General features: G+C 33.1%; 3 protein-coding genes across 3 annotated transcripts in view; 1 reads left to right on the forward strand and 2 right to left on the reverse strand.

The window, feature by feature from the left end:
- Nucleotides 1–264: 264 nt before the first annotated feature.
- LOC109796510 (putative disease resistance protein At4g19050) overlaps nucleotides 265–27,769 on the reverse strand; it is a 50,983-nt gene continuing 23,478 nt past the window's right edge. The window contains exons 3-4 of the mRNA XM_083068316.1: nucleotides 2,122–3,426; nucleotides 265–1,999 (exon numbers count right to left, since the gene is read on the reverse strand). Of these exons, the coding sequence (XP_082924442.1) occupies nucleotides 1,238–1,999; nucleotides 2,122–3,426 (2,067 nt within the window). The 3' untranslated portion in view covers nucleotides 265–1,237. The remainder of the gene's footprint in view (nucleotides 2,000–2,121; nucleotides 3,427–27,769) is intronic.
- LOC145954308 (uncharacterized) lies at nucleotides 5,446–14,672 on the reverse strand. Its single transcript, XM_083068317.1, has 2 exons — nucleotides 5,963–14,672; nucleotides 5,446–5,844 (listed from the first exon to the last, which is right to left on the reverse strand). Exon 1 carries the CDS (start codon nucleotides 13,220–13,222, stop codon nucleotides 12,191–12,193), a length of 1,032 nt encoding a protein of 343 aa, XP_082924443.1. The 5' UTR covers nucleotides 13,223–14,672; the 3' UTR covers nucleotides 5,446–5,844; nucleotides 5,963–12,190.
- LOC109795805 (uncharacterized) lies at nucleotides 21,743–26,710 on the forward strand. The gene is made up of 5 exons (XM_083067717.1): nucleotides 21,743–22,371; nucleotides 22,989–23,190; nucleotides 25,245–25,550; nucleotides 26,341–26,423; nucleotides 26,513–26,710. Exons 1-5 carry the CDS (start codon nucleotides 21,743–21,745, stop codon nucleotides 26,559–26,561), a joined length of 1,269 nt encoding a protein of 422 aa, XP_082923843.1. The 3' UTR covers nucleotides 26,562–26,710.

A 27,769-nucleotide genomic window follows, 5' to 3' on the forward strand; every position in this document is an offset into this window, starting at 1 on the left:
GCCAAATTAAAAGCTTTAATATTTCTTTCCCAAACCTCTTTCGTCCTTCTCTATAAACATGCACCTTTTCCCATGCCACCTAATGAACTTTATGTTTTTCTACATTCCCAACCCACAAAAGAATTTTAAACAGAGATTCAAGTTTAGAAATAATATCTTTCAAAGCTTGGAAAAAAGAAAGGAAGTAGATAAAAAGATATGACAAGACTAATTTGATTAAAAACACCCTTCCACATGTTGAAATGTGTTTGCCTTCCCAAAATATTAATCTATTTCTCACCAATTCCACTATTGATTTCCACATGTCTTTCTTTCTTAGATTAGCCCCAATTGGTAACCCCAATTATTTGAGAGGTAGGACTCCAACCTTACAATTAAAAATAATTATCGCATCCATTAACCATTCATTAACAACATTCACCCCTACCAATTGACTTTTATGATCATTAACTTTTAAACCAAAAATCAATTATGTATGTATCTAAACATGTAAAAACTTATTTTATCCTAAAAATATTTATATATGTATAAATTACAATGTTTTTATAGACAAGTATGAATTATAATTTTTTATACACAAGGTATGAATAATATTACATCTAAAATCTAATGTAATGTATATATTTATACTTGATTAATACGACTTTTAAGCCTTTCCTCAGATCTCTTCTATTTAATTAATATGTAATCTTCATATTCTTCCTTGCAATTTCATTCTTGATATTGAAAAAAAATTAAAAGATAAACCAAATTTATCAAGTTAATAAACCAATAATTTGACTCATAATTTTACTAGCTGAACTAAATGTCAATAAAGACCCACTAGAAAAATTTTGTCTTTGATGTCAAGGGGTCTCCTTGAGTAGCAATACTCATCAAAATAAGATTTTAATGGTCACATCATGAGGAACATAAACTCATATTAGATCCTGAACCATTTTTATCAAAATTAATAGCTTTAAAACAAGGTTTTAAAGGACCTTGTAAAATAAAAAAAAAAATACAAAATCCTAAAATATTAGCAATTTTTTTTTAAAAAATTTGAAATATTTTAATATAATCAAAAGGAAATTGTTGTCATCTAACAAATTAAATTAAGAATATATCTTGTACAAGAGATATCTTTTAGGAAAAAAAATGATATGTGTCATGTATATATAAAAAAAAAAAAGAACAAGTTGTAAAAGTAACACTATTATGTTACAAGTTTTTAATTTTTGGCATATAACATTAAAATTTACACACCTGGATTGTTGTGCATATACGATATGGTCTTCTTCAAATTTCCAAGCCAAAGTTTCTTAGCAAATGTTATATACACTGATTTCAACAATGGTGTATTAAGATTATCTCTCAAAAATGTTTTCATACTTGGAATATTGTTCACCCTCACTGTTTGTAAGTTAGGCCAATTAAAACATCCTCCTTCCCGACTAAAGTTGACAAGATTTGGAAGATCCTTGAGCACAAGACATTTCATTTTAGGGAAAATGGTAGACACCTTTTCACCTTTATCACTAGATATTACCTCTTCTACTTTCTCACAATTACACAATCTGAGTATTTTGAGTTTATCAAGATTTTTGGCTTGAGAAAGTGAGAATAAGCTTTTGAGGCAATGACAATGAATAATGAAAAGTGAAACCAAATTAAGGAAAAATGGAACTTGAGGTTCCTTGTTCCAGAAACATGTCAATTTACTTAGGTTACTCATTGCTAACACCCTTAGTTGAGGAAGCATTTCTTGGTTATCATGATTTGGTTTGTCACCTTCAAGGATAAATACCTCGGCCAATAATTCACATTTTTCCAAAGTCAATTTTTTTAGCTTGTTAAATCTTATTATCATGGCGGGGGAGAAAACTCTCAATAACTTTTTGTTGTTTCTCAAAGTAAGATTTTCCAACTCACAAAATGATTCAGAAGGACAATTGTAGTGCCAAAGCTCTTCAACTGGTTGATTCATTACATAAAGTACCTTCAATTTGTCCAATGACAACTGCAAAGAACAAATAATAATTTTCAATGATTTGGAACAAAGATGAATAAAAAAAAATTTGTATACATACACCCTCCCGATAATGAATATTATTTCTAAAATGTTAAAGTGAAGAAACTTACTGAATTTGGAAAGAAATAGTTTGAATTATCTAATTCTGGATGATCTTTCTTCTCATTGGACTCTTCAACAAAAGTCTTCAGACTAGGACAATTTTCTATTTTCAGTGTTTCTAAGGATGGAAATTTAGCTGCAATAGGAAAGGCAATAGAGAGATTTAATAGATTCACAGTGGAAACATCCTTCCATTGAGAAAAGGTGGTTTTACCCCTCGTTCCTTCTTCTTCATGGATGATCATAATTTTATGCAAGGCCATGCAATTTGTAATTTCCATATTTTTTAGCACTTGAGATATGGGCAACCATTTAAGACACTCACAATTCTTCACTTGTAGGATTTTCAGGTCTTGATAGAGCTTGACAATTTTTTTGTTGATAATTTGAGTTAAATTAGATAGATCATTCAAGATCAATTCATCTAACTGTTGTAGGAGCTCAGTTGAATGAGATATTATTCCATCAATGTTGAATAACATTTTCAATTCCATACAATCACTAACAATGAGTTTCTTCAATTTTCTTAACTCTTGTAAAGTCTTAGATGACACAACAACAACCAACATGTCACAACTACGTAATGTGAGTTCATTTAGCTCAAAGAAATATTTCCCATCAATAATTGTGGATGATGCATCTTTGGTTGCAAACCCATTTGTGAGTGATGTCAATTGAGGACATTTTTCTATTGTCAATGTTTTTAGACTTGGTAATTCTACTCCATTAATGTAGAAACATTGCAATCTTGAGAGAGACTTTAACTCTACGTTGGTTAGTGATGGGAACTTTGCTGGTGGTGTCTTAAATCCATCATAAGTATCAACTAAATTTTTTATCTTCTTACATGCCTCTAACTTTAATTCATTTAGTTGGTGGAGCTTCTCTGTTTCATGATAATAGAATAGACATATTAGAGAGGGGCAACTTTTGATGTGTATCAATTGGAGATTTTCGAGGCCAAAAATTTCTCTTGAATTCCCAAACCATATGGTTTGTAGATTATCTAGTTCTATTAATTTTAATTCCCTCATCTGTGTGAAATATATAGCATGTCCATCTTTAACAGGGATAAGCTCATAAGGAGCGTAAAACAAATACAATATTGTTTTGCATTGTTGAATGTTGATAACTTCAAGTTTATTTTGCCTCTTCATCAAATTAAAGAGAAATCTAATCAACTTTGCATCGCAATGTTTTGCCCGGAATAGTAACAAGTTGGTGAAATGCGATGGACGAAGATTATCCCATATCTTGCCTAATTCCTCATTGTCACCAATTTCATACTCAGTAATTGTTGATAATTCATCATCCTGTAAATTTTTCTACTTTTGTTACCATTTTGTGCAACTGGAGTGGCAATTATTCAAACATAGAGTAAAAGACTCACTAAATATATATCCAATACCTTGAAAGAAGTAAGGTAACCTATTTTTCATAATTAAGCCTCCCAAATTTTAAATTTAAATGCACAATTTTTTTTATCAAATATTCTTTACGTACATATTTGAAATTTATATTTAGTTTAAGATTAAAAAATTCAAGAATTAAATTTAGGAAAATTTGAAGAATTTTTTTAAAGTTGTAAAATAGGATTTAATTTGACAAATAAATTTTTTTGATACTTTTCAATTTTGGTTGAAATTTAATGTTTTGGTTAACGAGTTTTGAGCAAAGAAAGATTTAAAATAATTTAATAGTATTAAATTTTTATAACGTATTTAAGTAGGAAATGAGAATTTAAAGACTCATAATAGAACAATATTTATAAAAGAATCAAAAGTCACTCAATCTAAAAAGTAGATGGACTTAATTAATTAAAAAAATTTAAATTTGAAAATTGTAGTTAATAACAATTAAAGAAGGCAAAAGCATAACCGTAAACAAGCTTAATGTTTTTAGTCTATTATGGCAAATAGTGTTTTGATAGAGAACTAACCCATAATTCAAAAAAATTGGTAACTTGTGTGTCAATATTATGTTGTACTTGATTTTCCATGATGAATGATTTTAATCGTGACTCTTTTATCTTTCCGAATCCACACTTCTTTAAGTTAGGGCACTAGTTCAAAATAAGATTCTCCAAGTATGGCCATTCAACAACGTCTCCTGAGGAAAAACTCTTTAGATTGGGCAAGTCTTCACAATGCACTGTATTTGTTTCCGGAAATTCCATTCCTATTGTGGCATCTTTGACTTGTTCAAGATGACGGGATATTTTCTATATAATCCAAGGCAATTCTTCATGATAAGCCAATTTTTCTTAAGGTTGTTAAGATGTAAACAAATAATAAGAATTAATTGAAGACGTAATCTTTATACTGTCATATAAACTTAATGTTGTCAACTTACTATATATTAAATTTAAAAGATCAATACTAACACCAATGAAAAACATAAAAATTGGTGGTCTCCCATTCTATATAATAACCCTCTTTCCTAAGTTTTTGATTTTCAGTAAATTATATTCAATGAGAGATGGTATTAAGAAGAGTATGTTAGAATAATGTGTATTGTTAACACTGTTCACAAACTTAATATTCTCAAATAATTAATCTATTATTTATATTTTATTTTAAAACTATTAAATTAAAAATATTTACTAAAATAAAAATCTCTCTCTCTCTCTGAAACATACTCTGAATTTATGGTAGATTTAAAAATCATTAATTTGGTGACTATAATAAAACATTGTGATTTGATTTGTTTACTAAACATGTAAAGTAAAATAAGTTGTATTGCAATATAGTAGGAAAAAGAAAATGAGTAGTGATAGTATGAAGAAAAAGTCATAAATATTTGTCACCAATATGTCCTCCGCCTTGTCCCAGTCGAAGCCAATAGTCTTAGTGAGCAGCTTTATACTGTCATATAAACTTAATGTATTTCAATCCTATTGTGGTATCTTTCACATTTTTAAGATCATCGGATCTTATCTGTATAATCCAAGGTAATTCTTCATGATAAGCCAATTTTTCTTACAGTTGTTAGGATGTAAACAAATAATAAGAATTAATTGAAGACGTAATCTTTATACTGTCATATAAACTTAATGTTGTCAACTTACAATATAATAAATTTAAAAGAATACTAACACCGATGAAAAGCATAAAAATTGGTGGGACTTTCATTCTATATAATGACCCTCTTTCTTAAGTTTTTGATTTTCAATAAAATATATTTAATGAGAAATGATATTAAGAAGAGTATATTAGAGGATGTATTGTTAACATTGTTCACAAACTTAATATTCTCAAATAATTAATCTATTATTTAAATTTTATTTTAAAATTATTAAATTAAAAATATTTACTAAAATAAAAATCTCTCTCTCTCTCAAACATACTTTGAATTTACGCTAGATTTAACAATCATTAATTTGGTGACTATAATAAAACATTGTGATTTGATTTGTTTACTAAACATGTAAAGTAAAATAAGTTGTATTGCAATATAGTAGGAAAAAGAAAATGAGTAGTGATAGTATGAAGAAAAAGTCATAAATATTTGTCACCCATATGTCCTCCGCCTTGTCCCAGTCGAAGCCAATAGTCTTAATGAGCAGCTTAACGAACATCTGCCAGTTTCGAACTCTTCGTATATCCCAAATGTTTCCGAGTGTTTCTAAATCCATAGCCGCAAATATATATATGAATGAATATAGTTTGTCGTTGGTATGTGGTTTTATGGAAGAAACTCCTCTTTATGTGCTTTTATATATCAAACCTCAACTGTTTTTATTACAAGGACTCAAATTAGAGAGAGAAAATGGTATGTTTAATAGAAACTAAATAACTAACTATATATATGCTTTTATGATTCAAAATGAAATGGATTATGGTACTGTACCTGCTGCACGACGCTCCTTCTAATTGTCCCTTTGATAGTCGAAATATAATTTCATATCCGTGAAGTCGAAATATTTATAACTTTGAATGAATGCTTCAATTTTTTATTCCTTTCTTTGATTCTACCAATTTCAAAAACTAATTCCTTACTTAAAACTAATGCCACCATCTAGAATAAGAATATCACAATTACCTTATCACCACGGAATGCATGTTTTTGATTTTTTTTTATTAGAATGGTATTAACTAACGATAATAAAATATTTAAAATGTTTTTATTTATGAATAGATGACATCTATCCTATATTCGTAAGAGTGAAGATTTAAATCTTGATCACTTATTTAAACAACGTAAGTCCCTCGTCACTCATGTCAACCTAAATTGATATGTTAGTGAAATATCAAAATAAATAAAAAAATTGGATAAAAATATTTTATTAATTTTTTATACATTATAAAAAAATATTTTTATAAATTAAATATTATTTACGAAACTATAATATTATACATGAAAAAAATATAATAGAAAATTATTTATAAATCTATCTGTCTATTTATAAATAAATAACATAAAGGGAATAATCTTTGTAATATATTTTTTCCTCCAAAAATGTTATAAAATAATTTAATATTTAAAATTATTAAAACCAAACAAATATATCAAAAATTATGATGAGATTCCACTTGGAAATCTCAAGAACACTTCAAGCCTCTCGGAATTCCTTGGAAGAACTTCAAGGAAGTAGACTCCAAATGGCTTCAATGTGACATAAGCTTGCATGTAGCCAAGTCCGGAGAAGTAAGGGGTCCTAACTCTACAAGGAGAGGAGCTCAAGTAGGGTAGAGTTTAGGAGCAAGGTGACTTCGGAGAAGGAGAATTCTAAGAGAGAAATACTCATTCAATAATCCAAAGTCCATTACAAGACTCAGTCATAAGGATTTATAGGGAAAAATTAGGTCAAGGTAACCATGGGTTAGCCTAAGGTTAAGTGAAACCAAGGTAGGGTTCACTTAACCTTAGGCACCCAAAATTTGAATTCAAAATTCAAATTTTGGAGCCTAAACCCGGATTACCCATGTGCAAGTCATTTGGAATGTCATTAGACTTCCATTTGAGTTGCATTTTGGATCACACCATGTGCATGTGTTGCACATGGCCGAAATGCACACCAAATGTGAATCTAATTACATTCTAATGCAACTACACATGTAACCTAAATAACCCTAAATTCAAATTACCTTCAAATGAAAATCCTAAGCTAAATGGTCGTGAATACAAGGCCTAAAAAAATACAAGGCTCTAAGGCCCAACCCTACACTACTCCTAATCTACTTGGGCTTGGGTCAAAGCCCAACAAAACAATGTGATGGGCTTTCCTTGAGCTTGGACCCACTCTTCTTGTATCCTCCTTGCCATAGCCCTACTAGTTGGGCCCTTGGCCCATGGGCTTCCTCCATCAAATTAATTACTAATAACTGCTACATTTATGTTTGATTAATTAATAATTAATTATTCTAATATTATTAATTTACAAATTACCAACACTACTAGATCTAAAATTCAAATAAAAAATAAATTATAAAAATTATTAATAAAAGATGTATTAAGAACTTATTTACAATGAAAGCAAATACAATATCTATATTATCAAATAAATATAAATATTATATAATCAATACTAAATGTGTGTAATTATAGTAATTTTGTTTTTGTGATTTTGTCCATTTTAATACTTTATATACATATGTTACAACTATTATATATTTAATTTAATATTTTTTTAATACTACTATCTAATATAATTGATATCTACATTGTTTTAAAAATATAATTGATATTTAATTTAACAATTTTTTAGACTGTTCAACTCTTTTATCTAGTTGGACTCAATTATGTTATATATATTTGAACTTTAGTATGTTTTTAGTTTTTTAAATTTAGGGTAAATTTGATTTTGATTCTTCAAACTTAAAACCGCTTCTTTTAGTGTTGTAATTTTAAAAAATTTTGTTTCAATTAGATTTAATATTATATTTTCATTGACAAAGATACTAATAGACAAATTTTGTAAAATAATATTTAATAAATTTTCTAAAGAAGATTGAGTATAAGGACTAAAATAAATAAGGTTCTTACTAATTATTTACTTATATATTATTGTAAATATGAGGATAAATTTTCACGATTATTGTGACACCCTCTACTCCAACATTGATACATAATAAATGTAAATTATAATTTTCTAAGTAAATAAAATCTTTCATAGTTGATAACATATTTCATGGACAAAACAAGTGTCTTAAATATCATAAGGTAGAAGATTCACATTCATAACTCATAAACCATAATTCTAATGTAGAAATCACAAAAGAAAAGAAATTAAGGTTTTTAAAACAATTTAATGGAAACAACATCCTAGGCTTGTCCTAACTACACCTCAATGTCACATGTCCTATTAGAGCACGCTCAACTGAAGCCTAAACTTTTTTACTAACATCCTTATATTGATGGTCACATACAACACCATAAAAGACATACATAAAGTAAACAGGGGAGTGAGAAACATCTCTCATAGACGCATGCATGTGGTGTCAGTCACATATCACATATCTGGTGTGTTGTTGAAACAACACACCTAAGGTAGTCTAGAAATACATGTAGGGAGCTACCCATACACTCTTAACTAGAAGGATATACTACTAGGGTCTAGTTGGGATAGCGAAGCTGCGCAAGTTACATCTCATGCTCATAAATGGATGGAATCGAGACATCCAAATTGCACTATCCCTTAGGACTCTCCCAAGCTGTTACATAAAGAGGATCTTCCCTAACGGTATACTCCACATCGTACCCATCATATAGATGCACATGACACATGTCCCACATTCACGCTTCATTGACTCAATATTTCACTTGTCACATCATATCATGTTTCATGTCACTTGTTCACATATCACTGAAGTTAGACGAAATACACATAAAAAGGAGGGTTGAATATGTGTGTGAAGGTTTATAAAAAATTCTTTTTGCATGGAAGTCTTTTTCATGTTTTCATACTGACTTTTTGAGTTCAAGATGCATCTCATGTTTGCTTTTAATATAGCGTTTAAAATAGTTTTGCGTCTGCAAGTTTTTATCATCTGCTTGAAAGTGTTTCTTGTAGTAATAAGTTATACATGACATGCTTTCCATCTAAAAACTGTTGTAGTGTAAAATAGATGGTGAATAAAGTATTTAGTATGAATTATCAAGTAAGTAAAGTTTGCATCTGAAGAAGAGTAAAATAGTGCAAAATATTTTATACTGGTTCGCTCAGACTAAGCTACGTTCAGTCTCCTTCAATTGAAGGGTTCCACTAGATATTCAATTGAGTACAAGTATTGTCGACCACTTCTGGCCCGTCAACTTCACTCATCAGTGCTAGTATTTTTTGATCAGCCTCTTCAGGCTCGTAGTGAGTATTCTCGACCACTCCTAGTCTTGAGTATTCTCAACCACTCCTGGTTGGCCAACTTCACTCATTGGCTCTAGTATTCTTTGTTCAGCCTTTTCAGGCTCACAATGAGTATTCTCGACCACTCTTGGTCCCAAGTATTCCCAACCACTCTTGGTTGGGCAACTTCACTCATTGACTTTAGTATTCTTTGTCCAGCTTCTTCAGGCTCGTAGTGAGTATTCTCGACCACTCCTGACCCTAAGTATTCTCAACCACTCCCGGTTGGCCAACTTCACTCATTGGCTCTAGTATTCTTTGATTAGCCTCTTCAGGCTCGTAGTGAGTATTCTTGACCACTCCTGGTCCCAAGTATTCTCAACCACTCCTGGTTGGCCAACTTTACTCATTGGCTCTAGTATTCTTTGCTCAACCTTTTTAGGCTCTCAGTGAGGATTATCGACCATTCCTGGCCTGCTGACTTCACTATAAACGCTAGTATTTTTTAATCAGCCTCTTCAGGCTCTCATTGAGTATTCTTTGACAAGCCTCTCCAGGTTTATACAAGTATTATTTTCCTAGCCTCTTCAGGCTTTACAAATGATAGTTAAGATGTTTTGAGTGTGTGGTTTACTCTCACAGAGAAAATACAAGAAATTACTACACTCACTAAGGTTCATGTTCCTAAGTTACGCTTAGAACTCCTTAGTCTACAAACATACATACAACATTGTACATTTAACTATGAATGCTCTGTCTTTTATTTCATTACTTTTTGGGCTTAGTCTTTCTCTTTTCCAGTCTTCGCCAACCTTTCCAGGTTTAAAGTTGAGACATATATATAGTATCCATAAAATTTGCTCGTTGCAAGTGTTAGTTGAAGCAGATGTAATCATTCATGACTAGTTTGATCTCTCAGTTAATGCTCTTGATTTTGCATTAAATGTTGCTTCTTGACATTGCGTGAAGTCTTCTAAGTTTTAGCTGCAGTATCTGACTTTAATTGTGACCTAGGAGCTTCTTGTCCTTTTTCGGTCATCGTAGCTGCAAAAATGTTGTCTATATCTAAAAAAGTGATGTACTTTCACCAACACACGCTTGCTTTGACTTTCTACTTATTCTTCTTTTCCTTTCAACGCGTGATCATGTTGAGAGCTCTCTGTAAGATCGTAGACGATGCTTAAATTGTCCTTTGAGACTTGCTTTGATTTTTCAAGTGCTTACATGACATCCTTCGTCTGCGTGTGGTAATGCACGTGCATCTCATGACTTGATCTTCATCTGAACATTTGTCATTTATGCTTTGACTTTCTTTGGTCTGGTCAATGTTATGGATGGATAGACTTCGTTTCTGTCTAGAATGTTTCTTTGTCTTGTGTTATACATCCTCTGATATTTCGTTGACCTTCGTCTGTTTGACCAACCTTTCATCTGTATGGATTTTATATAGTGCTTGACCAATTTTTTTCATGTTCTTGATTTGACCTTTTCATCTGATATTTCAAGACTTTGACTGGTAGTATGCCTTGATTAATCTTTCATATGATATTTGAGGTGGCTTCGTCTAAGGTTTTTATCTGATACGCTTCATCTGTAGTTTGTATGGACTTCTTCGCATTCTTGAATGCGCTTCGTCTAAAGCTTGATCAATTTCCATCTTATGCTACACTTGGCTTCGATTAACCTTTCAATCTAATACTTGAAGCTTTCCTTCCTTTATCTTGAACGATGTGGCATCTGCTCTATTCTTCAATTTTCATGTACTTATGTTTTTCTGAAACACTAACACATTTGTTAGAAATAATGTATTATATTTGTCTCATTCAAAACCTTGTTGGGAGTTTCTTTGTCTGACTTAACAATCTTCCCCTTTTTGATGATGATAAATATAATTAATCAAATTGTTTCAGATAAACTTAATTAGAGCATTTCATATATTATAGCAAGCTTGCATATTATCAATGTGCTACATTTCTCCCCCTCAGTATATGCTCTCCCCCTTACTAGATTTTCCTTTTAGCCATGTCAGATTTACTAGATTGTTCTCTTAGTCATGTCAGATTCTTATGCCATATTTGATTAATTCATTTTATATTTCTCCCCCTTTGTAATCATCAAAAAGAAATAGGGAAATATTTGAAGAGAGATTAGATACTAGATTGAGTACTATAACATAGCGAGATTATGCATATTAAAGACATAACTTCAAGTAGAGCATGCCATGTATCGACACAATAAATGTTGGATGAAAATTGCATATTGAATTGAATTGAATAAAAATTGTATACAGTGAAAAAAACCCAATAAATAATAAAAGAATACATCCTATTGTTCTCTCCCTAACTTGGTTACCCGTAAACCAATCTATACAAGTTACACTATCTTCCCTTAAGTGATCATCAAGACGGAGGTGGATCCCTAGGAAGCTAAGATGCCATCAAGTTGAACAATTTATCCAACTTGTTATCCAAGTCTACTCTAAATTTATTGAATGTCTCAATAGAGACATATTATTATGCAGGTTCAGAAGCAGAAGGAAGATATGCAGGAGGAGAAAATGCTGCAATTGGCTCGATAAAGATAGGCTTAGACGATTCAGACTGTGCAACACCAGAAGGAGCATCCCAAGGCATAGGCATGCCTAGTTTCCATGAGGGAATTTCCTTGCACTAGTCGTAGATTGGAGCTTTATACCAAGTGTTTATAACAACCTTCCATTCATCCTTGTAAAGTTCTAAGTTGAAAAGTTCTGAATGGATGAAGTACTCCTTGCTGAGAGTGTCCAGGTCTGGTTCTCATCTTTCATTCTGATGAAAGGTGGTAGATGTATCTGACAAGTGTATCACCTTGCATGGAGACATCCAGTGATATCCACGCATCATTGGTGTCCTTGCCTTTTCTTCGTTTGAAACACCAGATGAACTTGTCTCCTGACTGCACTTATGCACGAAGCTCTGATAATACTTTGCAGCGTCATCTTCATTACATTTGAGTGCATTGGCAGGGTTCTGTGGCTTATATAAGCTTACTCTAGGATAATGATGAACCTCAACCCTTGATGTTTGAGGCATTGGACTAATTGGAAGTGCAGGATCTTTCATCTTATTTTGATCTATTGGAGGAAGACGGGGGCATATGCGATTAGGGTATATAAAAATTTGGGTATTTTCTGTTGTGTATAATGAGGGAGGTATATGAAATTGTATGGGGGTATCTTTACAGAGGCGCAGATGGCCAATTATTGGGAGGTCAAATGCTGCGAGGGAGCGAAGGTGACCTATAATTACAGGAAAAAATTTGGTTGGTGGTTGGATGAACTCTACCTTTGGTAGAGGGGAAGGAGGCTGCCTTGGACAGATGGATGTGGATGGAGCATTCTTCTTGCATCTTGATGCTGATGAAGCTTGTTGTTGACGCAGAGGAAGGACAAGTTGAGGAGTGCCCTGTGGAGGAGTCCATGCAGACTTGGACTTGATTAACCCTCCTGGGTAGATCTTCCTCTTGAAGGTTGGTGGGGGAGGGGCGGTGATGGCATTTGGTGGAAGTGCTTGGTAGGCCTCAAACGAAGTGAAGGGAACGTCTAGGCAGTAAGGAGTGCACTTATATACTCCTTCCTCATACTCATACACCGGCGTAGGTAGGATTTGTTGGCACGGTGCAGAAGAGGCTTCAGTTGTTTGACCATGAGGGTTAGTGACAACAAGAGCTGGAAAATGCTTAAGAAGATAGTACGCAGATGGAGGAGGTCTGGACTGATCTTCTAGCTCTTGAGAAGAGTAGGGAGAAGACTTTTGCTTGTGTCTAAAGATGGGTAGACGAACAAGCATGGAGAAGGGAGCAAGAGGAGGAGGTTGCTCCAAGTGGTAGTACTCTAGTCCATAGGTTGCCTTGGTGGATAGAATGGCTTCATACTTGTAGATGTTCCCTTGGGAGTCGCGTAGAGGGTTTCTTGAAACTTTTAGTATGGTGGAGCCTTCTTCAAGCCAAGAGTACACCGACCTGTAATACCCCAAGGAATACTTGGTGGGCTTCTGCAATACATAGCACTTAACCTAGTTGATGGGGTACAGTCCACAAAGCATGCTTATAATCTTGTCTATAATGTATAGGCATAGCTTTGGACGCAAACCAACATTGTTTCTCTTTATGATTTCCTTATTTGTGGTGATGTGGATGTCCTAGAGCAATTCCACATTTCCGTCTGGGTTTGTTGTAGAAGGAAAAATGATGGAGTATAAGTCTGTCTCTGGATGCATCCCTTCTAGAATGAGTGGATTTTTGAGTTGCTTGGTGGAGGATGAGAGAAGAGGCCTTGAAGGAATGATCATTCGGTTCGCTTTGATGGCCATTTTTCTCTTCCTCAAGGCAAGAGTATTTATAGGAGAAACCTGGAAGAAATTTTGAATTAAGATAGCATTTAAGAAATATAAGGGGAGAGAGAGGTCATAAAGGTTGTATGAATATCACTTACAAAAAAAGAATGTACAATGATGGAGGGGGAGGAAGTGTCTGTAGGAACCTCAGTCGGAGCTGAGGGGACGATGATTTCAACCTCCTTTTCAGGAGGAGGAGTGCATGCCGACCACTCCAGTTCAACAACCTCCTTAGATGCTAACTTTATCACCCTCTTCTTCTTAGGGTGTGGTGGCGCAAGTGGAGGTAGAAGAGCCTTCCTCTTCAAAGCCTTCCCTATGGGTTGGTTATCCTTTGCATCAGACGTAGAGTCTTCGTCAGATCCAAGTTGAAGAACCATCTTCCTCTTGGTTGGAGGTGCAGTAGCAGCCAAGGATTCAACCTCCTTTGGAGACGGAGACCTTTGGTCTAGGGAGTGTTTAGGCATGGGCAATCCCATAGATGGCTAGTCTTTATTTGATTCTATGTCATAGTAGCCTGGCAGGTGCACCAACATTCTGACTACTGTCTACATGTTCGCATTTAGTGGGGCATTGTCGAATCAATAGATAGAGTAATGTTAAGCTCTAGCTTCATAAACACTCAAGAGGGAAAATCTCCATGGAGTATTGAGTCAAAATGATTTTTAAATGTATATTTTCAGTCAAAATATGCATCTCATTCTTATAAGCATATTGCATTATTTGGACTATTATTAATGAAAAATCTTATCAATTTGTTGTGTGTATTGATAATTGTATGAACTTATTATCCACTTGACTGATTTGTTTGTGTAACACCCTTAATTTTTCTACTAATACTATGAATAATTATTATTTATTTTTGTATTTATGAAGATTATTTCCTTATAATTATTTTGATTAATTAAATGGGTTTGATTGAATTTTTAAAGGTTTTTAATAATAATCATTTATGAAAATTATTTTTTATAATATTATTAATTATGATATTTTGTTATAATTATTATTTAAAGAAAATCATGTTTTAAATTGTATTGATATTTTATTTTATTTTGATATATATATATATATATATGTTATTTATTTATTTATTAATTAGTAATTCTAGATTTTCATAACCCTGGAACGGGTCGTTCCACTTTAGGAACAGGCCGTTCCAACTCGAGCAAGCATGGGTAAAATTTCAACCCAGAACGGGTCGTTCCATTTTGGGAACGGGCTGTTCCGGATGTGGTTTTAAAGAACAAAGTATTGACTCAGAACGAGCCATTCTAGTTTTGGAACAGGTCGTTCTGGGAAAGGCTTTTGTACATGTTCTAAGTGCCCAGAACGGCCCGTTCCGAGTTATTGACTCAGAACGAGCCGTTCTAATTTTGGAACGGGCCGTTCTAGGAAAGGCTTTTGTACATGTTCTATGTGCCCAGAATGGGCCGTTCCGGGTTCGAAACGGGCCGTTCTGGCCAAATCCTGATGCCTATAAATGCGTTCTAGCACTCCAGAAAAACGTATTTTTTCATTTTTGACCCTTTTTTTGTACACTTTCTGGAGACCAAGGAGAACTCGGAGGAGGAGATCCTGCTTCAGTTTCAACCCCTGTTTATTGAGGTAAGGGGGAAGTGAGAAACTTCGCTCTAGGTGTGGGATTGTATGCTGGGTAGTGGAATTGGCCCCCAATCCTGTGTTTGTTGTATGTCATATTTTTCTTGTATGTTCCAATTACTTAATTAATTTGTGTGTATGAATAGAAACTTCGTTTAGGCTATAATTGTGGAATTTGGTGCTCCTATGGGTTCCTACGGGAAACCCTAAGGGAGTGCATTGGTGCTTGTATGAGTAAATTAATTGTGATAATAATTATATACGTGAATTGTCTTATTTTAAATGTTTATTGCATAAATTAGAACGCTCTATGGGTTCTTGAGAGAACCCTATGAGCAGCAGGCAAAATAGAAATATTTCTGTTTTACTTTCTGATTGTTCTGTTGTACTCCTTGTTGTATAATATGTATAAATGTGTATTTAATTATGCAAATAGATGAGTTTTAATACGAAATAAAGTGCTCTGTGAAGATTATGAATGAAATATGATAATGAAATGTGATGATGAAATGCGATGACGAAATGTGATGATGCGATATGACCATGGGAAATGACAAGGTGATATGAGAATGCATAGAGTCTTGATTGACATGCATCATTTGCATAAATGTTTTAAGGGTACGATATGGAATACACCGCCAGAGAAGGCCCCCTAGTGTAAAAGCTTTGGGGATTAGTCCTTGGGGATAGCTCGGTTCGGAAGTCCCAGTCTCGCCTATTATGTGCATGGGATGTATCTTGCACGGCTTAGCTATCCCGACGAGACTCTGGTAGTATATCCTTCTAGTGAGAGTGCGCAGAGGGTGTGACCCGGCATGTACTCCTAGACTACTCTTCGTGTATTGCTAGCGGCAATATGCCATGTGATGATTTACTGGCGCCACATGCATGATAATATGTAGTCCGTGTTCATGCATGTGCATTCTTATTATTAAATGATGATAAATTACTATTTGTATGACTTGGATGATTGGATAAGCTATTGTTGTTGATTGATCTATGAGGTAACTGTATTGTTTGTGTTTGGCTATCCGGTGTGCGTTCCTACACCGTGAGCCAGAGTGAGATGTTTCTCATTCCCTTCTTTTGTGTTGTTTCTCTTGTTTGATATACAGGAGACCATCAACAACATGAGGCTGAGGATGTGGATGATGGAGCTTAGGCTTCTATGTGGGATTTTGCTCTGATAGGACATGTGACATCGGGACATAGATAGAATTAGAATATGATGTTGTTTATGTTTTATTAAAGTATATATATTTGGAAAATTCAATTTTTATTCTTTGTAATTTTATTTGCTATTTGGATTAAGGACATGAATGTGAATTCTCTACTCACATGATTATCAGAATTGTCGTTTCAATTTTAAATATTTTTTTATCCAATAAGAGATTTCTTTTTATTATATATATATATATATATATATATATATATATATATATATATATATATGTTGGGGTAGAGGGTGTCACAGTTTGTGTAAGATGTGAATGAAATTAAATGTCTAACCCCATCAATATTTTTAAATCCAGATACTGAAGATCTTGTAATGCATAAAAGTTAGATGTGTAGTTAGAAGGTTTGATGCAAAAATCCAGAGTATAGGATGGGGCGTTTTATTTTACTAAGTTGTTATAAAAAGGTTTGTAATATCTAGTGACTTTTATTGAATAAAGCATATTATTAGAAAAATATCTTCATTTGTTTTCGTGTCTTTCTACATGTTATCCATAATAATATAAATATTAGTAACTATAAATAATTAGTTATAACCTTTTTACTAGTTAGAATCTTTCATAGGTAGTCTTTTTTGAAAATTTTGATCATCTTTAGAATCAAGATTCAGGATTGTCCCCACAAACCAATACATAATTGTTTAGCATGGTTTGTACCCAATCACACTTTATGAGAAATTTTCCAAAAGGAAGTTTATTTCTAAATTGCTTTAAGTCTACCATGCTTAATGTTAAGTCAATTGATGAGATTGGATCCTTAAGTTTTAATAATAACAAATAAAATATTTTCTTTTGAACAAGATGAATTATCTATAAAATATTTTATATCAGATGAAGTGTAAAATGTATATCTTCTGCAAGATGAAGAGAATCAGACGAAGCATATAATCTATCTCATTATGTATTACACGTATACTTTTAAGTGAGACTAATAGTAATTTCCATTAACTTTTTTTTAATAGATTGAATAAGAAAGATATCTTGAAACTCTTAAAATCTATTAAAGAAAGAAAAGTCAAACTATTCGTTAGAACCAAAGGCAAGATCTCAAATATCACAAAAAAACAAAAAAAGGCTCTACAAAGAACTACTTTGTACTGGCATTGCTTCTACTATCCCCCATCTTAGAAGAAATGATGATAAGCAGTCTCCTAGATCAGATAAGAGATACACATTTTATTGAAAAACATTTAATGCTCTCATTTAATGAAGCAATAGTAACTTTTTTTCTCTAGGATCAACAGAGAAAATAGATGAAGCAACTTATTAGTTTAACTCAAAGTGGTGCAATGATTATCTTCTTTAAAGCTATATATAAAGATTAAGCCTTCAAGAAAGAAAAATTAGGGACATGCATACAAAGAAACACTCATTGTGAATTCTGTATGTTCTTCTTTATAGATTATTTGTACTTTCATTTTTGGTTTCAACACGTCTATAAGAGACGAAACAACCTCATAATCTTCTGTAACCTTTGTTATAAGAGTTGAGCCTGGAGAGGCTTATTTGAGAAAGAATACTTGGTGCTAGGCCTGGAGAGACTTGTTGTTCAAAGAACACTTGGGTAGTTGTCTGATATACATTATTCAACCCCTCCTTCTATTGTGTCTCTTTTCTCTATAATTTGGTATCAGAGCTGAACCTTTGATGGGTTTGAGCATCTAATAATGCTAAAAGAAAAGACCTTCAATGAGAAGTAGTGAAAGACAATACTTATTAGAAGGAACTGCTCTCACAAGGTCTCCTACCTTCGATGGAGAAGACTATCCCTATTAGAAAGATAGGATGAAGATGATCATCAAATCCACCTAGTACCAACTCTGGAGAATTATCACTCAAGGTGATATCATAGAAACTAAACTTGAGAGTCAATATACTTAAGATGATTATAACACTTTGCAGCTAAACCCTAAAGCAAGTTACATACTTGCATGTTCTTTGTCCAAAATTGAATATATCAAGTTTTGTAGCTACTCAACTACTAAGGAAACACGCGATGCCATCAGGGTAACTTATGAAGGCACTGAAGATGTTAGGCTCAAACAAAGTGTTACACTTTAAAGGCACCATGAGTTGTTCTCCATGAAGAAAAGTGAAAACATTGACAAAATGATTAGAAGGTTTCAAACAATTCTAAATGGGTTAAAATCTCTAGGAATTGAGTTCTCAAAAGCTCAGAACAACTTAAAAATCTTGAATAGTCACTACAATTGTTGAAGCACGAGATCTTAAAGCTCTCACTCCCGATTGGATTAAGAACTTTAAATTTAATGGTTGGATTATTGAAATTTAATGTAGAACATGAGTTATTGAATAAAATAAGTTTAGATATACTTATTTCTAAAGTAAATGGATCCCTCTTCTATATATATATATATATATGTGTGTGTGTATGTGTGTGTGTGTGTGTGTGTGTATAGAGAGAGAGAGAGGAAGGAAGGTGGGAGGGAAGGAGAGAGATAGATAGATATATGCACATTAATTAGGTGTAAATAGTTTGTGGAATTCTACCTAATTATGGTTTTAATAATCACAAATTCTTAGTTTCAAATTCTAGAAAGAAGAGTTCTCATTTGTGTTCTAATAAGATTGTTCTAGTGTTCCAACAAAATTTAAGTCTGATTAGAAGGTTACATGAGCTAATGATTCCTTTAACAATAAAAGTGATTAACAAGACATTATTATATATATATAAAAAAAAATTCACTTTTGAAAATTATCTATTAGCATTGAAGGCATGTCTTTCATAAGCAAGAAAATAAGTATCCTAAGCCTCTGATTAGAAAGCTTCAAGTTAAACATTTTTTAGGGTAAATGTCTTGAAGGCATAATTTAGAAAATTAGCAATTTAAGTTGTCTATCAAAAAACTTCAATGAAAATAATGCTTCTCAGAAGACTTGTATTAAAGACTTTGTGTTAGAAGGCCTGAATTGAAGACTTACTCAAAAGGAAACTCATCTATAAAAAGCTAATAGGACCAAGAAAAAAAGTAAAGTATAGTGATGTGGGCATCTAGCTTAAAAAATAAGCTAGCCATAGATCTTTTACTAAGTGTCTATAAAGGGAAGACAGAGGTTTTATTTAAAGTAAGCAAGATCAAAGAGAGAAATCAACCACTCGAGCAAAACAAGCTACAATCCTTACTTCATCCTCTAAATTTTTTAAAAACTTTCACTTCTTATTTGTATATCTATTTTTTAATTAAAAAGAAGTGTGAAATCTTCCTTAATGAAAGCTCCATCATAGGAGAAACATATGCAATCTTAGCAAACAACAAGAACACAAAATTCATTATTGTAAACATTGTCCCTAACTAGAATTAAGTGTTTAATGGTGTAGGGAAGTAGAAACAAATCACAACTAGTGTTTTGTAGTCTCATAACAGGTGATTGTGGGACTAATTTTTCAATAGGTGGTTGAATGAGGAATTCTCAGTAGGTGATTGATTGTGTAGTAATGTTTTGCATCAAAAGTGATTGAGTTCTTGAACAATAGTTGGTAGTGTTTTAAAGATAATAATCTAACTCAATTCTTATATTCTAACATTCACTTTATAGTCAAGTTAATTATTTTTATGAATTTTTGTTTCTCATTTATTGTGTCTAAATTAATCATTACTAAAAAAATTAAGTTTATTTATTTAATTTTTTTTAATAAATAATATATATATATATATATATATATATATAACTTTTTAATTATTAAACAATATACGTTAAATTTTTTAAATCACTTTACTAAGCAAGATGAGACATGACAAGGGACTTGACAAATGACATTTAGTCAATCCTACTTCCAATAACCTTTTATTAATCCATGAAATATTCAAAATATTGTTTATAAAATTGTAAATAGTATCAATACAATAATTTTTTTATTTATAATATAGTTATAAGATAATTATATATATTTATCATCTCACATTTTAAAAATTCCAAATATTTAAATTTAAAATAAGTTAAATTCTTTTTAAATTTTAAAATAAGATTTTCATGCTGTAAAAAAATTTACATTTTATAAATAAGGTGAGTTAGAATTTCGAATTCACTTTACTAAACGGACGAGATGCAACAAAACAAAATGGAATAAACAAATTGACAAAACAAAATACAACACACACTTTCATTTTCAATAACTTTTTATTAATCTATAGAAAATATTCAAAATATTATTTATAAAATTATAAATTTTATAAATTTTTATTTATAATATAATTGTAAAATAATTAAAGACATTTATCATATTACATTTTAAAGTTACAAAATATTTAAATTTAATGTAAGTCAAATTCTTTATAAATTTCAAAATATTTTTTCATATTGTAAAAAAATCTTATCTTTTAATAAATATTTTAAATAAAATAAGAAATATATATAAGACTATATTTAATTTGAATACTTTTATTTTTTTTTTCTATATTTTCAAAATAATTTAAACAATTAATTATATTATCTTATAATATATAAAAGTAATTCTTTGAATAAATATAATTTTAACATATATAAAAACTAAAACCATCAAAATCAACCATAATTTATGAGTGAACTCAGCTTATCTTGTTTCATGTCGGGTTGAACTAATTTTTTTTTTGGCAAGTTTCATAAATTAAGAAAAGGCTAGTTATAAACACACCTCCATTTTTATATAAATATACCTTTTTTTTTTTTAAATATATGAAATTCCTAAATTACCCTTATTTATACCTCTTTTTTTCTTTTTTACTCTATGCACCTCTCTTCTTCTTCCTCCTCCGCACACACACCTCACACACTTCTCTTCTTCTTCCTCCGCACACCTCTCTTTTCTTTTTTTCCTCCGTACACCTCTCTTGATTTATATATAAGTATAAGGTAGCAGTTTGATAGTATAACAATAGATGGCTTGTGCGGGCGTCTTTCGCTTCCCGCGAAAAGAAACATTGCCTTGAAGGACATGGCATGGCCTTGACAGAGACCATTGACTCCCACCGCCATTGCAAAACCAATTATCCTTACACAGTTACAGCACTTTGATCCTCGTATCTCTCGAAAAACCAGCGGCAAAATCCTTACCAGCTAAGAAAATTTATTCTCCAATTAAATATAAATAAAAAAAAGGAAAAAAGAGACAAGAAGGCGCTGCTAATTAACAGATTTAAAAATGTCCAAACCACCCTTACCTGCTGAGAGAGTTCCCGCAGTCCACAGTATAAATTGGCACAATCTGAATTCGGAAATTGTCATCAGAATGTTAGCGAGTTCTCCTGAGTCGTTCGAAGGGTTCCACGAGGGATGTGTTTGGCGTCAAGAGAAGTTGGTGCTGTCGCTTCTCAGTGCTGAGAGCGAGGAGCAACAGAAAAGCGTAATCGAGCAAGTTCTGTGTGACTACCAGCAGTTTCTGGAAGAGAAAGCGAGGTTGGCAAACGCTGACGTCTTCCTCCTCTTCTTGGCGCCGTGGCTGTCGGCGTACGAGAGGGCGCTCCTCTGGATCGGGGACTACAAGGCGTCGTTGATAGTCCGTTTACTAGAGGGCGGTGTGGAGGGGTTGACGGCGGAGCAGAGGGAGGGGGTGGAGCGTGTGAGGGAGGAGACGAAGAGAGCGGAGAAGGAGGTGTTTGAGGCAATGGTGTCGGTTCAGGAGAGCATGGCCAGCCCGCGCATGGTGGGGCAGGAGCAGGAGCAGGAAGCGGCCATTCAAAGGGGGAAGAAGAAGAGAGGTGTAAAAAAAGAAGAAAGGTGCACGCAGCAAAAGGAAGAAGAGAGGTGTGCGAAGGAAAAAGAAGAAGAGAGGTGTGCGTGGGGAAGAAAAAAAGAAGAGAGGTGCACAGAGGAAAAAAAAAAGTGCAAATAAGGATAATTTATAAATTTCATATATTTATTAAAAAAAAGGGTGTATTTATATAAAAATGGAGGTGTGTTTATTACCAGCCTTAAGAAAATTCCACTGGCCCAATTATTAAGTCCATGTAACAAGTCCCACATCGGGGAGGTCTCCTTACCAAAGAGACCTTATAAGGCGGGAGGTTCTCCAACCTCTTGGGCCGGCTTTTGAGGGATAGTTCCCCTCCTTAGCCTTATGCCCATTAAAATGGTGCTTTCATTGAGAGCCAGCCAAATCAAGAAGGGCTACTCACGGAGGGTTCTGACCATCGAGTTCTGACCATCGGAGGGTTCTGACTGGCAAAAGGCCGAGTGAAGTGCCGATGAGTGAAGTACCTTGGAGTGCAGCCTTACCGTGGAGTGCTAGCTTTCGAAGGGGGTGGTAATGTAACAAGTCCCACATCGAGGAGGTTTCTTTACCAAAGAGACCTTATAAGGCGGGAAGTTCTCCAACCTCTTGAGCCGGCTTTTGAGGGATGGTTCCCCTCCTTAGCCTTATGCTCCTTACAGTCCAGTACATAACATAGCGAGGTAGGGTGGGTGGGACTCGTCACTCGCCACTCGCGGGTGAAAAGAAAATTCGCGGGTGAAAAGAAAATTGAAGAAGGGTTAGGGCTTGCCCGTTTTCGATTTCTTCTCTGTCTCCGCGCTCTTCTATTCGTGAGTCGTGATCCAGCACCGCCACCGTGCACCGTGCTCCGTCGTGCCACGCCACCGCGCACCGCCACGGTACTGGTGATTTTGCATTTGGATACTGATTTAGTGATTTTGCACTGCCACTCCCCCCGGCTTGGCTTGCTGATTGCCGATTATTTACTGATTTTGCATTTGGATACACGCACGTATAGTTCTGACTGTGTATAGCTATTTAATATTTTAATTCTGATTTACTGATTTACTGAATGTGTATAGCTATTTAACATTTTACTGATTTTCTGATTGTGTATATTTTTTAATATTTCAATTTTGATTGTGTGTTGTGTAGCAATTGTGTATAGTTCTGATTTCACGAGCACGCTCTGATTGTGTATATTTTTTTTTTTACTGATTATGTACTGATTTTTACTGATTGTTTATAGCTATTAAATGTTTACTGATTTTAATTTTAACACCCATAGTTCTTGGACGTTTAGTTCTTGAATTTTAATTTTAATAGGTATAGTTCTTTTTCATAGTGTACTACTCACTGTGTTGTATATGTGGCTGTGATTTATTTAGTCTCTAATTTCACATTATATTATACAGAATGAATTTTGAAACTGTAGATGAACAATGTGTTAACTATAATTTAAATGAATCTTTTAGAGATTGTAAAAGAGGGTACCGATGTTGATAGAGAAAGTAAGAGGCCTTGGTAACTACTTCTAAAATTTGGGATTATTTTAATAGAATTGGTATAAAAGATGATAAAGAAAAGGTTAAATGCAATGCATGTGGTTCAAAGTATGTTATTGGTGGTAAAAAATAGGGACTTCAATAATGTTGAGTCATTTGCTGCCAAAGTTTGTGGTTCTAAAAAAATTAAAAGACAATGATGCGGAGAAAATGATAATTAATCATGCTGGGAAATTAAGGTACAGGGAAATTGATCAAAAAGTTGTAGAGGTGGCAAATGCACTGGTATTGTTCTAGTTCACAATAAATTGAAGTCATTGAAATCAAAAAGAATTAGGAAGAGGGGGTAAAAACTTTGCTCAAGGAATATTGAAACCTACATCAGAGCCCTTTCACCGTCTTTGTTCTCATTCTCATTCGCAACCCGATAGTGTGTGCAAGCAAACCTTTCTGCATCGGCGCCATTCTCTCTCATAGTTATGTGATTCACGACCTAAGGTTGTTACTCACTTTTCCATCTTCTTTGTATCTGTATCTTCATTCACACCTCATGGTTTCACCTCTTTCCGCAGACCATTCTACTAACCACACGCTTTTTCCAAGCACCCAAGTGCTTTGTCCTTTTTCTTTTCTCTAATTACTCGTTCCTTTGATTTTTGATCTTGTATCTAGTTTCTCTGTGTTTTCCAAATTTGAATTTGGCTTATGTTCAATTTGACTAGGGTTTGGCATGGCAAGGAGACAGAGCAGCAGCGAGAGTGAGAATGACACGAGAAAATGCAGTGGTAGCGAATCTGAGGATGATAAGAGGGATAGGCATCGACGTGGTGGTGGGAGTAGTAAGAAGAAGAGTTCCAAATCAGACCGCTATCGCAGGGAGGACAATGGTGGCAGTGATTCAATAGAAGAACGAATGCGAAGTGAGATGAAGAATAAGGACTAAAATTTAAATGAATCTTTGCCATCAATCCCAAAAGAGATTGTAAAAGAGGGTAAAAGAGATTTTTTAACTATAAAGACTAAAATGTAAAGTTTATGAAACTATAGGTATCAAACAATAATTAAGCCTTTTAAGTTTGATAACAAGTCTATCGGTGATGCTGCATTTCTTTTTTTTTTTTTTTTTTACAGTTTCAATTAACATGCTTTGTGAAAGATAAAAAATGTTACTTTACAGAACTTTTTCCCCCCTTCTTTCTTTCTTAATGCTAAAAAACGTTTTGTCTTGCACTATTGTGTTTATCTAATCTATTAGAGTTATTATGGTTTCCTTTGCTAGGTTGTTCTTCCTTCAGTATATTCAGTTGTACACAGAGTAGTTTATGCTGAATCTGTTCCTCATGTGAATGTTATACATTTTGTTTTTCCTTCTTATTTACATGTATATTCATATATGTATGTGTCTGTGGGTGTGGGTAAGTCTTTGATCGATTTGTATTTTTCATCAGCTTCAAGATGGAGAATGTATATATGCAAACTTGCCGCTGAAGGATTCTCAAGTCAACAATGAAAACGAAGCCAGTTTAATAAATAATTCTGATATTCAACCGAAGGAGAGGTTGTCAAGTCATACTACACAAGGATGCAAGTCTGACTCCTTTAGGTTTGTTGAGTATTGGGTTCCTGTACAAATATCTAATGTGCAGCTCGAGCAGTATTATGATATTTTGCTTTCCAATGCTTCAATTCTTCGCTCATCATCAAAGGTTGATAGTGGGGAGGCTGTTCGAGATGGTCTTATTTCAATTCGAAAGGTTAGGTTGTACTTTTTGAATATGTTGCATGCATGATATGAGATCAAAGACAATATAAAGTTGGTTTAGTTTTATAATCTAGATGTTTTATGCTGCAATATTTGGTGCACCATCTTAATTAATTTCATTTGTTTTCATTTGTTTGTTATATATACATAATAAAATGTTGGTGGTGACTGAAAAATATGCTGAATGTTTTATTTATTACCTTTCAAATGAAAATATACTTCAATACTTCTGTAAAAATGATAACACTTGGGCTCTCTACCTTATTGTAGGGATATGGGGATGGAGGTTTGTTGCACCCTTGGCATGCTTGAGAAACAGTTTCAAAAATACATTAAAACATTCCATTTTAGCATCTTTACATACTCTTTTTGTTTCCATTTTGTCTCTATAGTTTCAAAAATATACCTTTTAATTCTTATAACAATAGTCAATAGACAACTAAGACTCAAAGGAAACAAAAATGATATGCATAGAGATCATAAATGAGCTTTTTTAACTATAAGGACTAAAATGTAAAGTTTATGAAACTATAGGTATCAAACAATAATTAAACCTTTTAAGTTTGATAACAAGTCTATCGGTGATGCTGCATTTCTTTTTCTTTTTTTTTTGACAGTTTCAATTAACATGCTTTGTGAAAGATAAAAAATGTTACTTTACAGAACTTTTTCCCCCCTTCTTTCTTTCTTAATGCTAAAAAACGTTTTGTCTTGTGTGCTTCCAATACCAAGTTTGCTTATTATTATGAAGTTATGATATCTATTTCCCCCCCAATTTTTAGGCCATGGAGCTGTCTGGAACACTGCAAAAGTGGAGTCAGGGTCAATTGTCGCTGTTTTTAGCCTTGGAACTGTTGGGCTTGCTGTAAGTTTCTGAAGTTAAATTGTCTGTAGGTGTTTATATTTTTGCCTGTTTGTGGGCTGCTATTATGATTTGTAATTTATACTTGACAGGTTGCGGAGGGTGCAAAAGCTGCTGGTGCATCCCGGATTATTGGCATAGATATTGATAGCAAGAAGTTTGATATAGGTACATCACCAATTTAGTTAACCTAACCTAGACAGTATGTCTTTAACATTGTGAAGTGATTTGTTGCCACGTTTCTCATTTTTTTAGTTGTGTTTAATTAATGGTTCTTCATTTATTGATTATCATCTGGCTTTTGACAGTCTGATAAATTTTTTGACATAGCTGTTTGATAAAAGGAAGATGTCCCTTTTAAAGAATTATACTGGCCGAAGAATAACATTGCTTTAATAAGATCTTAATATGTTTGTACTTTTGGTATACATTTATTTCATTTCTTCAACAGTTTTAACAAATATTTATGATCATTAATTATTTTTTCAGCTTGGTGTTTTAATAAATAAATTATTTTTTCATAGGAATTGTGAAGAAAAATACTATAAGAAAAAAGCAAATGATTCCACATACGGTGGTGCAAAATTGTGTACACATTTTTTTTTCACAATGGTTATGACAGTAAAAAGTTGTTTTAAAAAATGTTTATTTTTAAAAAATAATATTTAACTATTAGTAAATAAAAAAAATTATGTTATGTGGTTTGACGGAAAAGATGAGAAAATTAAAAAAAAGAGCAATTTTGTGGCAGTTTCAAACTGCCAGAAATGTTAAATAAAGAAATATTTAGATGAATTTTGTGGCGGTTTTAAACCCCCACAAAATGTTTTTAAATCGCCACAAAGAGATTGAATTTTCTGGTGCACAAAACTACCGTTTACAAAATATCTGCCATAAACAATTTTTGGCGACCGTAGATCTGACGAACGCCGATAATCCCGTTTGTGGTGGGTTTTAACCCTAGAAACTGTCAATATAACTGCCACAAATCACACACTTTTTTTTGTAGTGGAAGCATAGAAAAAAATACAAAGAAAATTAACCAAAGTGAAAACTGAAACAACAAAATTGCACATACACAATAGCCATCTAGTCATAGACCTTAAATCAAGACTAAACCATTAGGAACCGAAAGTAGTCAAGTAGAAGCAACTCTAATTCAGGAATATTTAGAGGATTTTGCAGCCCTTGATCTAGTTCTTGGTCTAGACACTGAAGGTTTCTTGTGACTATGAGCTTTAGGCTTTTGTGAGGGCTGATCCACTTCCTTCCACACATATCCACTCTCTGTAAGGATCTTGAAATCTTGCTGGACAGAGGGAGCAAAGCTAGCTAGACAGCTCTTGTTG

The sequence above is a fragment of the Cajanus cajan genome, chromosome 2, assembly GCF_000230855.2.
Source record: "Cajanus cajan strain Asha chromosome 2, NIPB_CcT2T_4, whole genome shotgun sequence".
NCBI lineage: Eukaryota > Viridiplantae > Streptophyta > Magnoliopsida > Fabales > Fabaceae > Cajanus > Cajanus cajan.